The 14,125-nt window shown below is 35.8% G+C and overlaps 2 protein-coding genes across 4 annotated transcripts in view; one reads left to right on the top strand and one right to left on the bottom strand.

Annotated features, from left to right (window-relative positions):
• The first annotated feature begins 9,529 nt into the window (after nucleotides 1-9,529).
• LOC143147948 (MAPK regulated corepressor interacting protein 2) lies at nucleotides 9,530-12,768 on the top strand. 3 transcript variants are annotated; one of them, XM_076313714.1, is made up of 4 exons: nucleotides 9,530-9,713; nucleotides 10,771-10,883; nucleotides 10,970-11,095; nucleotides 11,170-12,768. In XM_076313714.1, the coding sequence occupies exons 1-4, from the start codon at nucleotides 9,709-9,711 to the stop codon at nucleotides 11,244-11,246; spliced, it is 321 nt and encodes a 106-aa protein (XP_076169829.1). In that variant the 5' UTR covers nucleotides 9,530-9,708; the 3' UTR covers nucleotides 11,247-12,768. The 3 variants fall into 3 exon arrangements, with proteins under 3 accessions (XP_076169829.1, XP_076169830.1, XP_076169828.1); XM_076313715.1 differs by lacking the exon at nucleotides 9,530-9,713 and adding an exon at nucleotides 9,863-9,978; XM_076313713.1 differs by lacking the exon at nucleotides 9,530-9,713 and adding an exon at nucleotides 10,353-10,691.
• The window catches only part of LOC143148374 (uncharacterized), a 39,978-nt gene continuing 38,223 nt past the window's right edge, over nucleotides 12,371-14,125 (bottom strand). Inside the window, exons 7-10 of the mRNA XM_076314668.1 lie at nucleotides 12,991-13,759; nucleotides 12,691-12,812; nucleotides 12,517-12,649; nucleotides 12,371-12,390 (exon numbers count right to left, since the gene is read on the bottom strand). Of these exons, the coding sequence (XP_076170783.1) occupies nucleotides 12,371-12,390; nucleotides 12,517-12,649; nucleotides 12,691-12,812; nucleotides 12,991-13,759 (1,044 nt within the window). The remainder of the gene's footprint in view (nucleotides 12,391-12,516; nucleotides 12,650-12,690; nucleotides 12,813-12,990; nucleotides 13,760-14,125) is intronic.

The raw sequence follows: 14,125 nt of genomic DNA, 5'->3' as shown, positions 1-14,125 counted from the left end.
AACAATAGACGAAATGTACTTTTTTGTGTAAATTTGGTTCTTCTGTACATATAATATCGTATTGTGTTCGATACGTTCAGAGTCTGCTTCTAAACGCGAATACCACCCGAATGCGTAGACAGTTCGGTAGAGTTTCGTAGCAATAAATATTCTACCTTCGTTTCTTAACAATACGCGTTACCAAAACTGCGAGATACCTACGTTCTATAGTTTCAGAAAAACTTGCAGTTTTGTTATCGTGACGATACTTGGCGAAGTAAAAAATTCTATTGTCGAACGTACGAGCGTGTTAAAAATGAATTCACTTCAATAGAAAACTAAAAGCGATCGATATGATAATTCGATACAAATTTCACCCGAGTGAAGTCGATAAGTAGTCATTTCTATGCGATTAGATTCTCAATTATCGAACAACGAGGTATTTACCATAAAATCTGGTAATCGCGTATTCTTTCGAGTACCTTTCTTCATTTTCATCCAGAGTTTGTATTTAATTTATTATTTCAGCCAACTTTCGAATACCTTTTGCGTGATAATTTTGATAATACTTATTATTTCTGTATTCGTAACAATTTCGCGCGTCAATCTTTCACTTCAACGAATCGAGTGAGAAGCCAGCGAGACCGAATTTCGAGATACGTTAAATCGATTTGGACCGTAGATAATCAGACAGATCGAGCGAAGGTAACTCACGATAATAATGCACGATTAATAATTTTGTATAAAAGGAACCGCAGACCGCTATCATCAACTGTTACGAATTCATTATAACAAACGGTTTCACGCGAGCTATTGAACACATTTCAATCGTATAAACGAACTGCATTCGATGATCGCTAAACATACGGTGAATCACAATAATACATTCGATCGTTCTATTATTATCGTACGACGGTTTACGTGAATGCACGTAGTAACGTGCATTCGTATAACCCGATATATCGGATCGGTATTGCATTCAAGAATTTATTACATCCATTAACCTTTTTAATGTATCGAATTACGTCAAATAGAATTACGTCGAATAGTTCGTGAAGTGCATTAAATAGCACTATGCCTCGGTTACAACCTCTCTTCTCTATGTAGCAATCGCGAGGGGACAAATACTCGATAACGTCGAGTTGATAATTCATTTACTCAATATTCAAAAAATAGACATTTCAAACAAACTTCGAAGTTTATTAAAATATACAAGTAATCATCCATCGAGGATCCTTTTCTGTGCAGTTGTGTGTAATTCGATTGCTCGATTAACATTCTGACGCACAGTGCTTTGCAAAGTTCTTCTCCACGAATAAAGTTCTGACAGACTGATAGAATTTCTAATGCAACTTCCACCGTAACAAGGGGACAACGAATCGCTTTATTAACAGTTGGTTGCAACGCTAATTCACGAATCTTTGCGTCGATTCCTGTAACGTGTAATCGTCCCACAGACGCGACAATGATGGCTAGAAATGAATCGTTCACTCTAATCGAATAATCCTGAAACAATGTTTACCAAGTTCTTCAACTTGTAACGAACATTATTATTTACGTATTCGTGATATTCGATAATACAACGCAACGTTACGATTCGAAACTGTTTCACGTTCCGTTTGCAACCGATTGCTTTCCACCAATATCGACGAAATTTGCAAATTTAAAGAATAATCGCGAAACAAGCGAAGCGTGCTTTCGTATCGGTATAAATTCAAATTCGGGGATCGTAGCTACCCCCGATGTTACGTAAATAACGAAATAAATGTACATTCGAATATGTAAATAATCGTTATATAATAGGTACGTTATGTAAATGAAACAATTCGATGTAAAATATCGTTCATGAAGATATATTTATGCGTGGACGCGTTGCAAACTTCATTGTTTGAAATCATCGTTGGTACTGGAGACATTTCGACGACAATTTCGCATAATTCTGTTTGTTTTGCGTCGTTCGATTTCATTAACGTGCCGTGGTAGTGCGTTTCGTATTTTATTGATGCAATCGATTTTCAAATGGTCGGAAATCAACCTGTACGTTAACACCGATGCGCGCGTCATTTAGGTCGACCGCTTTTCGTACACTGTTGCATAATAACGTGCATTCGAACAATGGCGGTTCAACTTGGAATCGTCGCCTTCGAGAATCACGAGATTCGCGAACGATGATCTTTTCCCGCCATTCGTGTTCCAAAACGTCCATCGAAGGCCACTTCGATTTATCGAAATTGTTCCATTGACCATTTACATCGAAAACGAACGACCACCGTAAAAGATAAAACGAGCCTTCCGGAATCCATCCAATCAAATTTTCATTACGTTTGCAATTGGTCATATTTCCGTTTATATTATTACGATCTCCGTGTAACGTAATTTCAAAGTCGAATCATAATGTAGATACGAATGTAATGTAATTTGTTCGCACCTGGTGCATACGATATACGAAAAAGGTAATTTAATCGGTGACAGTAAGAACGGAAGATATTTAAATAATCTAGAATACAATACATATCTTATGGTGTAATAGTAGAACGAATAAGAGAAAGAAAAGAAAGCGTGATGAACATTAAAAATTATTCTTGCGAAAACAAGATTATAGAAAGTTGAGAAATCGGGATTTTATTGCGAACCGAAGATCCATTAGATATGGTAAATTTTATAAACTACAAGAAAAGAAGTTTGGAAATTAATTTGACGATAGGTAAATGAAAAATATAACGAAGAAATTGAAAGAGATTCTAGGAATGAAAACGAAAAATGGGCGAGTTAACTGTGCAATAGAAATAAATAAATTTCTTTGGATCGTACGGTAATAGACACATCTACGTGTACATCGTGTTTTGAAATTATCAGTTAACGAAACTCGATCATAATCTACGGTTAAAATCCAGGTCCAGAAAGGTTAATGGAATACCTTCGAATAATGAGCGATGAAATAAATAAAATTGTAAGCTTAAGATAAAGTTTGAAACAATGGTCAAAGAGCCAGAGAGATTATACATAAATAGAAACTTGAGAACAGACAGGTTTAAAATGAAACCGGAACGAGGAGTCTGGAATAGAACACGTGACGGAAATAGCGTGTAAGAACGATGGCCAAGCTTAAATTGTATAATTAAAACGTCGTAACACGGATTAAGATTATTAGTGTCTATTTATAGTAGTGATTAACGGTGTACGTTTCCTTGGTTTTAAAATGCATCGTCTCTGACATAGATTTTTTTTTTAAATTAAATTACAAGTCCAGAATTCTGCAAAATTGTTGTTACACGAATTTCCTTTTTTCTATATTTTCGGCATATAGTGTTTCTCTTGTGTCTGATTTTTTTTCTATTTTAAATTCTATTATATTTTCTATTTTACATTTTTTCCTATTTTTATTTTGAAGAAATTGTATTATTTTCAATGAAAACGAAAGAACATCTCCCTCGATACACATATAGTGATTTTAAAGAGCAGAAGTGTATAATCCAGAATCGGTCACCTTTTTTATTACCAAATTAGAAATTTGTTTGGGAAACGAATTCGTAAAAAGAATTACAATCTTAGATTAAGGGCAATTTGATGCCGCGCGTAAATAAAATGTGTACAACCTCGCCGTTTTATTTAAGGCTGACTGTGACATCTGATTTCTTTTCGTAGAATATATATCGAATTATTAACACGTGAGAGAACAGAAAAGTTGTATTTTTATTTTTAAATTGTACAGATTCATTCCAAAGGCATGCCATTGTCCAACCTATATTTCTAATTAAAATCTGTTGCGTCGCAAGTTTAAATATAGTCGGAAAAAACGATGCATCGAAATATTTCGTAATATTTCGTCGAACATGACACACGAGCCTTGGATTTCGACGCAGGCCATGTCATAAATCGGCACTCGCCGAACACTCGAAACAACCGAATGTGTTCAGTTTCTGGAATTTTCCAATTCCATATCCCGACAATTGATCTCTTTTCCCAAATGATTTCTTACTCCCAAAGACATTTCCTTATTCTGTACACGAAATTAAAAACTTACTTACGGCTATCTTTTCGACAGATACATTTTCTATGCTATACTATGCTTTACTATGCTGTACTATGCTTTACTATGCTGTACTATGCTTTAGTATGCTATTCTATGATATATATTATGATATTTTATGATATAGTATGATATACTGTGATATATTATGATATTCTGGGTGTATCTTGGTATTCTATGTTATACTACGCTATGGTATGATATGGTATGATATGGTATGATATGGTATGATATGCTATGATATGCTGTGATATGCTGTGATATGCTATGATATGCTATGATATGCTATGATATACTATAATGTACTTTCATATACTTTCATATACTTTCCTATACTTTCATATACTTTCATATACTTTCATATACTTTCATATACTTTCATATACTTTCATATACTTTGATTTACTATGATATACGATGATATACTAAGACGCACTATCATACACTATGATATATTATGCATTAGTATGCTTTACTTCTCGCACGTTATACCTTTCCAATAAACCATAATACCACAGAATAGACTATTCCTTGTAAGCGTACCTCAATTTCAATGTGGTTCTGTTACGTTAATTTGTAGCTTAAATAGTGTATTCGCGTTATTACATGGTACACCACAGAGTATCGAATGGCCTTGCAATCCGTTAGCCGAAATTACGTTCAACCAAATTCATTTCCAAGCAGAAGAAACACCAGCTCTAGTTCGTTATATATCCGAATTAGCAAGAAATAAATTCAACGACTATTCGATCCCGGTGTTGACCGAGCCTCGTGCATACGTAGAATATTCATTTTTCGTTATCTGCGAGAGCATGAATTTGCGGAGAAAAACATTCGAAATTGAACTAAACGCGAACAGAAATGTGGGATAGCGAGTGTGCGTGTGAACGTGTGAAGTATGCTTGGCCCCATGAACGATATGTGTCGGGACTGTGTGGAAGGGACCAGCGTTTGTTTCCAAGGTTGGCTGAAAAGTGCGGGTGGTCTTTTTCCCAAGGTTTGAGAATGTGTGTATGCGTGTGTTTGGGTTTTTAAAGATAAATGTAGCGCAAGAGGTGGTAATCTTAGGACAGATTCGAAAAGTGACAGAGCGAAATAGCGTAGCACGTCGTACGGTGTCTAGTTATAGCAAATCTGTAGTTCTGGTCTATCTATAACCCTTTGAGTGCTATGGTTGCGTATACGTGTTTAGAGAAAACCATCTGTGTGAACTATGGGCGCGTGTATACGTCCAATGAAAGCTATCGGTGTGGATCGTAGATGCGTTTACACACGTTCGAAAATAATTTTCTCAAATTATATTTTCTTTAATTATATTTAATTTCGGACAAAATTACAATTTTAACTCAATTGCATCTTGTACGTTCGATCGACAAAGTTCACACTAACGATTATTTCGACTGAAAGTATTCAGCAGTTAAAGAGAACGTTCGTTAGCTTTTCAAAATTAAACGTACTAGGTTGTTCAATAATTTTTATCGTTTTTTCCATTGTAAAAATATACAACGATACTTCGACTTCGAACAATTGTAAATATACGAGTGAGTCGTTGGATCTACGTGAAACTTCACACACGTTCCTCGAACGGTAGTACCATCTTTCGAAAAATAAAACGACGAACCTAATAGCTCCATTTCTGATCGACCGACAAAACTTATCGAGCAACCTATTAGTCTTACGTTTCCAACCTACATCCGCATCAATTATTCTCACAGAGATAATCCAGAGCGTTTCTCTAATGTCGATACTACGCGCGCAGTTCCGAAGTAATCGAAGCGATATCGCCATTTTGTCAATACCCATGGAGAATTTCCGGTCGAAAGAACTCGAAACTGGCTACAGCATAAAGTGTATAGCCAGCGTTATAAACAGTCGGTTTCGTTTAAGTTTGTCCCCCGATACAATCGCGAAACCTAGTTTTTCTTCTCGTGGAACATAATTACTTCGCAACAGCGATTCAATTAATTGGCTGGCTTTCACGATAGTTGCGACAGAACGAGAGTGAACAGTCTCGATGAAAAGGCACTTTCTACGCAACAGAAACGTACATTTCCGTGGTAACTATAGAACAAATTATCCTTCAACTGTGTCACACTTCAAGTCGTGATCGTAGACTTTTAACTTTCGAGGAAAGAAAATTTCGATAATAAAGATACAAGTACTTGTGATGTTTGAGAAATTTTTTACTTTCAATTATTCTTAAAGAGAATTGAATTTTACCAGCAAGAATTAAACGAACCCTCTCTTCGTCTTGTATACACAACGTGGTAAAAATCGAGTGCGTAATCTTGTTCCTTGCGTATTTGAATCACCCTCTTCGCGTCGATAAACGATTCATCAATCTTGGTTATTTATCACCGAGTTAACGAGTTCGCAGTTTCTTCGAGTATTTGCATACGGGTTCGATGATTGTTTCACCGCGTACATTCCGAAGTAAATTTTTCGTCGATGTTAACGGCAAGTCGACATCAATCGAGACGATATATCCGTCCAGTGTCGTCTAAGACAACGACCGTACTGTCCTGCTATCTCCTGCGAGATGCAATCGCAACGGGTGACAGCGACCCTTTGAAATCGCGTCGAACGTCAGGGTTGCAGAAATAGACCGACCAATGGGCCTCCAGTTAACCGAAAGTGAAACGCACCGAGCGAAGTCCCGGCGATGGTGCCAGAGATATATGGATATATCGGGGCAACCTTATAGTATTGTCAAATATAACCAGACACGCTATCGTATAATTTAACGAATAATGCCCGAGATAACCGCGTCACGAGTGTTTTAGGTAAATGCCACGAATGCTTTAAGAGCTGTTCGCGTTCAGCGTGGCATTCGCTCAAAATAGAATTCGCGAACGACGCTCGGTTCCGTATTTCGTTTCCACTCAAGATTTATTGTCCCCCGTTCGACCTACATTTATTCATAACGAAACGCAACACCGCGAACCGGGACAAACAAACCCTGTACTCTTTCGTTTGAACATTTCTCGCGCGGGCCTAAACGACGATACGTCGATGAACGTTCGAAATCGAGCTCCAGGAAGATATTAACCCTTTGAACTCGAGAGGAGACCCATGGTCATCGCACAATTCAGTGTACTTGTTCCAATTCGGGAAAATTTCGTTACTTGAAATTGAAATTGGATATTAGGTATTACACTCTTTTAGGATGTAAACATACGCACGTCGAGCATTGAAAGAAAAATGTTCCATTGCGTATGAATTTTTCCGATTTAAAAGATTTCATCGAGGCGTCAGTTCCAGGTAGCAAAAACGCTTCGAGTGCAAAGGGTTAAAATCGGTATTTGGGAATACGATAACCGCTATGGTATCATTAATGACAAAATATTTCCTCGTGGCTTTATCCACGTTCAAGGGACGTTTGTTAAGATCGTGTGCTCCCAACGGTGTAAAACGGGACTATCGTGTCGTTTAAATATTCGGTTGTTCGGAAAGTCGTTTCGTTTTCCAAAATGGAGAACGTATAATTTGATCAAATGTTTGTACACTTTAAAAAAATCGTATTTCATTTTCATCAAAAAAAAAAAAAAAAAACGAAACGACTTTCCGAAGAACCCGATAAATTTATATCAATATTGTACTTCGATCGTAACTCCGTGGCTCGGAAAACGCAACGATACGGAACTTTTAGGAATTCTAGTTTGCAAACTTGTTTGTTGGAAAGCAAATGGTGCTTATTACCGAACATAGTTCTCACCCTAAGTACAAGTTTCACTCCGGACGATTTAATGCCAGCTAAAGTCGCGCAAGATACGACTGCGTTGACGTGGCTCGAAACTTTCCTACGAATAGGTATCTAGATACGCGTGAAAGGTATACATTGTACGATTCCCTTTAATCTTTATCTTTTACTCGTTTTCTTTATTCTGTTTCGAGTCAGAATTTCTTTCTTCCATTACTTTTGCGCTTCGAACACTTTTTTAGGTTATGCACTCGACGCGAACGCATCTTTTCGTTTTTATACCTCGATAACTATCAATTTTAAAACGGAAGTATCTTAATAGTACTTTTGCCCTCGACATTCGTTTCTTTCATTGATTTCTAACGATAAAAAACTAAGCAAAATAGAAAAGATGTTAATACGATCTGATTTCTTTCTTCCACTACTTTTGTACTTTAAATGTTTTTCAGATCGTGTTCTCGTCACGAACGCATCATTTCGTTTTTATAACTCGATAATTATCAATTTTCAAACGGAAGTACCTTAATAGTGCTTCTGTCCTCGACATTCGTTTCTTTCATTTACTACTAATGATCAAAAATTAGGTAAAATAAACAAGACGTTAAGATGATCCGTTTCCTAGTGGAACTTTTCGAAATGTTACTTTCGACAGTTTCGAAGCAGCCTATCGTTAACTATAGATTTTATCGAGAAAGTCGACATTATCGTGACCTCAAAATTACGAGCTTGCGTCGCAATCAGCGACCTTTTTCATTATTTATAATTGCATCTGTATAACGAATGACGCGTGAGACCACATTTTTCCGCAGTCGCGCAATTTTATTAAAAAATTCATCCGTGTGTCTCGAACGACGTGTTCATATATTTTGGACTGTATCTTCCTTTCAGATTTGCCTGCGATGAAAATTGAAACATTTTTGCACGGTACCGAGGCAACTGTGACTTTGAAAATATTCAAAATTTCATGTAGTTTAGAACCTTGCTAATATCTTCCAAGGTTCACTTAATTTTATATGTTTGGAATATTGCAAGTTCCATCTACAGCCACACCAAACTGTAAAATTGAATTGAACTTATCGATACAGTATTTTCTTCGAGTAGCTGCATAGATGGAACAAGAAATATGTTCCGGAACTGCTTGTTTCAATTCTTCCCACTACAAGCGCTACAATCGCATTTGGTTCTGAACCGACAACGTTGGTTGTGACACGAAAACGGTAAGGAGGTTTTATTTATAGCAAAACAAAAAGTACAAATACAAACGAGATACAGAATGGACGTTTCGTCTTCTGGGGGAGTTTTTATCACACACGAGAAACAAGATAGGCATTGCAGCAACGCTTTTTGATGTTAAACGTGTCAGGTGCTCTTAAGACCATTTACCATTTCAATGTCGTTTCCAACGTTATCGATCAGGACGAGAATAAACTATCAGCGTTAACAGGAGTAGAAATTTATTCAAGGTCCTCGATATAATTTATTGTACGTGTTACAATACATTATACACTTTTATATGTTAAGAAACAATTCTAAGTTCGCAAGCCGATTAATTTGTTCTATATTTCTATGTTTATTCTATATTGTTTGTGACACGACTTCACGCAATATGAAACATCTATTCTGTGTTTGATTCGTATACGTACCTCGTTTCTATCGTACCTCGTTTTGTAAAACAATTTAGTAATGCTGTGTAAAAATGATGGTGTTGCGCCATCTTACGACGACATCTTGAGATTATCTAGGAAACTGTCATCACTGTTTTTCTACATTACCTTCCGATCCTTGTATTCAAGCGATTATTGTTGACAGTTCTTCTTGTCGAAAGCTTCCTGCAGCTGTTGTGAGAAACAAACTTTCTGTCTTGTCACAGCTTCGCGACTTTTGGTTTCCCTGAAACATTTGTGCGCTTGTTAATAAAAAGTGATTCAAAAATTAAATCGCAAAGCTGCAGTCTCGACGGCGTACTGGTGGTGAAGTAGTGCATCGTAGAACGGAGAAAATGAGGTATTTATCGTAAAAGTTACTTTCTTCGTTCCCGCGTCTCTGCATTTAACCGTTTCGTTCTGATCTTCATCTTGCGCGAAATTGTTTCTCATCTACGTAATCTCGTGCTTATTTTTGGCAAATCGCCAGTCGATCTATTGCCGTGAGAATTATAGAAGCAACAGTATTCAACGGTTAGAAGAAGGAACAGGCGGGAACCAGAGAGCAGTGCATTAACTGTCATGCAAGAACCGCCATCTTTTCCACCGACCTTTTCTCTTTGAAAGTAGGCTTTGTAAAATTAATTCTTTCGTCATTTTCTTGACAATCGATGCATTTTGCGATAGGATCGCACGTTTTACGTAGTCAGTAGTAATGCTTCAACATTGCATTTTATCGCAATCAATGAAGGAAATGTTCCTGGAAAGATGTATTACTCACGCATTCAATGTATATATATATATATATATATACACATATATATGTATATATATATATATATATATATATATACGTGGCTTCTGACAAAAAGCGATAGACTTGCGTAGTGCGATTTATTTGATTGATATTAATTAATGAAAATATATGGAACATTTTTCTATTTATTGATTTGTTTAATAATTTGGAAATAATTTTTTATTTTGTTCTATACATTGAATATTAAATGTGATATCAGTGCGTGGAAAGGAAGGTTATGAATTGTGTTATATTTCAATAAAATGGCGTCTAGTCGCTTCTAGTATGCAGGGTCTAATCATTTTAACATATGTCAACAGATTGTAATAAATATTATTGTTATGAATCTTGTGTTTGAATTTTATGCGCATGTTTTAATTTTTTATGATAGATTATTCGCTAATTATGTCAAATGTTAACGCATCCGTCGTTGAGTATCTCGTAATTATGTTTATTTTAACTGTCATAAGATCGTTAAATCTTAAAATAGATCCAATGAACTATATTACGGTAACTTGGTTAAATGTCGCCGCTTTTAAAACGGTGAATATATTTTGCGGTTATATTGTATTCGTTTAATAGTGATCAATATTGGTGAATCTTTTATTCGTTTTGTTTATAGCGGTAGATCACAAATGACGGCGATGAATGGAAAGAGACCATCTTCGATTCCATCGCGACATCAACCTGAAACATTAGCTCAACATTTTGACCTAATTAAGTATATTTATGATTGTGAGTATAGGTTATTGATTTGTATTCGCTATAAATTAAATTTTTTCTAACGGCAGATATTTTTTATCGAAATATCATTGTTACAGCATGGAACACAGTATCTAGAGAACTAGATATGTGTCACAATCAACCACACAGCAATTCTTCTAATTATAGGAATGGAGCATCTGTCACGTATTATCAAGAACGAGAACCAAATCCACAGTTGAAAGGTAAATTGCAATTACGTTATCGTTTCTTAGGATATATTAATTCCAAATCATCGATTTGTCTGGAATATTTACAGATTTTGAGCCATTCAATCTTGAAGCTTGGTGGGGACAGCGCGTCGTTCAAAGTATTACTAGAAATGCAAACTCTTAGTGCCAGGCCCAACATGTCGACTATAATCGAACATTCTCGAACAGACATAAGAAACAGAAAATATAAATTCAGTGCTGCCGAAGAAAATTTTTTCCTTTTTTAGAAACAATTTATTGTATACTCAAAAGTAAGCGACAAGAGGAGGATAGCATAGGTATAAATAAGTATCTAGCAATCAGTTTTGAATCTTTTTGATAACAAAGGTAGGATATTAGTGAAGAAACAAAGAAGATGAAAGAAAGAGAATGGGAAAGAGCAGGGTTACGAAAGCATATGTATTAGTATGTAATAACATTCCTCCAACCTATTATCGTATTTTAACGTAATATCGCCTTTTCCTGGACCTTTTTAAACATCGTGTTTTTTAAAAGTATTTTACACAAAGATTGAATCTAAGCCTTTGCCTGTTTCTGATATTGTCTTTCTAAGATTTGAGAATCAACACATAAGTAATTAAGATATATAGTGCATGTTGAAACTATTTATTTTATTTGCCAAAAGAAGTAAATGTAATTGTAAGAAATAGTTTATTACAAATCAAATTTTCAGTTACTTAAAGAGAAACGTAGATTAATTATTTGTTTTTTTATGTCAAATCGAGAGTACACGAATTATACACTATTTCTATGTGTCTCGATCGAGAGAACTATACGAAAGATGAAGCGAAGGATCTACCTTTTAAAGTTTACACATACATGTATTTTTCCACGCATTGCATTTCACATTTTTAATCAATTTTCCACTTATACGTCTGTAATGAGATTGCACTTCAATTTAACGAGATGAGTGTTTTTTTGAGATTGTTTAAAATAAAATTTACCGATATATAAGGACATAGTAGTTTGCACCTCTATATTTGATGAAAACAAAAAAATGTTCAATTCTTACTCAGAATAGTGTGATAATTGTTAAGATTTTAAATACAATTATATATATTATTAAATATATGACTATGTACACCATAAGTAATGTACATCTCTGCGTGTATAGCTATCCTATAAGATTCATCCGATAACATTTTTATTGACAAACAAAACGGCTAATGTCTTTTTAAACACTTGGTCAAGTGTACCAATTGCTCCTAGTGGTATTTTTTTATGTACAATTAAATGGCGAGAGTATTATCACGGTTGTAACGACAAACCTAGTTCGACACTAATTACGTGTTAAAAATATCATTGTAATGTTATTATTCATGCACTTCAGAGAATGGTAGACATTGTTATGCACAGTTATTGACTCAATGCCCTGATACACTCGAAGAATTCACCATTTCCAAGGAAGTGCGAATCCTTGTCGATCATGGTTCGAGCTTGATCCAATGCGCTGAATTTTAGAGTCTTGACGGTTCCTTCCAAATTAGACAGACATCTCTCTATCGCACGTTTTTCGCTATTGAGCATCTGTTTGATTCGAGAAATCAAAGTCTACATTTTGTACGAACCATTGCGGAGAAATTGATGTACGTTTTTTCAATGGTACTGTTCGAAATACAAGTATATAATGAATTGTGTCTGGCACAGCCAATGTTTTTGTAATTAATAATCGCGAGGCTTCTGAGTAAAACTTGTGTTTACAATCATGTAAAATAAATACAATGCCAATGGAAGCTCGAAATAAATATTTCACGTAAACACGATCGATACTCGGAAATTTCGATGAACAATAAACTTAATCGTTCGTTTTGTCGTTAAGCGTAAGCTAGAAAAAAGTTTTGCGATTATTTTGCAATATTATTCAATACGATTTTTCGATTCTCGGCGAAGATCGATATAATATTCTGTTACTTCGTTCGTAACGAATAGTCGAGTCTTCGAATACGCGGAAGAACGAAATAAAAATTTAGAAATTTGTTTACTCACCCTGGCGCCGACGTTTAAGCGAGAAAATGAATGTAGTCCGGTTAATGTCGTTTGCGCGAAGTTGTTCGATGTTTTCAATTTTATCGTTTGCGTGCCACAGGATACGCCACTTTGTTTAACGTTCACCGACGCGTATATATTTTTGAAAAATATCATGATTCTGTCCAGCGGGGCTCTCTCGTATTCTACCTCGTCGTCCACGAATTCCATTTTAACAGCTACATCGTTATTATTTAACAAAACCGGACATTTAAGTTTAATCTCTCCACCGATCGACATTTTCAGGATGTACTCCTCGTAAAACGATCCGTTCGAATGCGATTCGATGCACATTACTCTTCCACGTTCATCGATTATCCTGCTCTCGTTATCAAATTTCTTCTTTCGATTCTCGTCCCTTTCGCGCGCGGTAGTTACACTCGTTTTCTCGTCGTCGCGTCTTCCGGTATCGTAATCGTCGTATGTTTCTTCCATGACCGAGCCCGTGGAGTTATCAACACTTGGAGAACAGTTTCCGTTACGCGTCAACGTGTTTGGTAAGTTGCAACCGAGACTTCTCGAGGTAATTTTTGTTTCATCGGAAACAGAACCGCCCCGTTGTTCGTTTTCTCTTTCTGGAATTTCATTGCGCGGTGGTTGCTGTGTCTGAAACTGTTTAAAGAATTTTACAAAATAACTTGAAACGTGTGGTAAGAATAGTACACGAAACCGAAACGAAAATATAGTCTTACGAGGAATGTTGATAACTTGAAAATTCAAAAAAATGTTCAACTCTACGAACGTGGTTTAACTAACTCTATTAACAAATCTTTGTTTTTGGTTTTGGCGAAGAAACGGTTCTAGGGGTGAAAACATCCCCTTGAAGAAAATATGTGTTTACCTATTATCGTAAATATCTTTAAAACCATATACGATATGAAAAAAAGGTTTAATGTAAGGTTTTATGACATTTGATATTCCACAATATGGAGGAAAAGAATTCTTTGGGGGAGAGTAAAGACCTTCCTTTCTTTGGAA

This window comes from Ptiloglossa arizonensis, chromosome 6 (assembly GCF_051014685.1).
Source record: "Ptiloglossa arizonensis isolate GNS036 chromosome 6, iyPtiAriz1_principal, whole genome shotgun sequence".
In the NCBI taxonomy this organism is placed as follows: Eukaryota; Metazoa; Arthropoda; class Insecta; order Hymenoptera; family Colletidae; genus Ptiloglossa; species Ptiloglossa arizonensis.
Note: the sequence above shows the minus strand (reverse complement) of the source record. Positions and strands in the feature narration are given on the sequence as shown.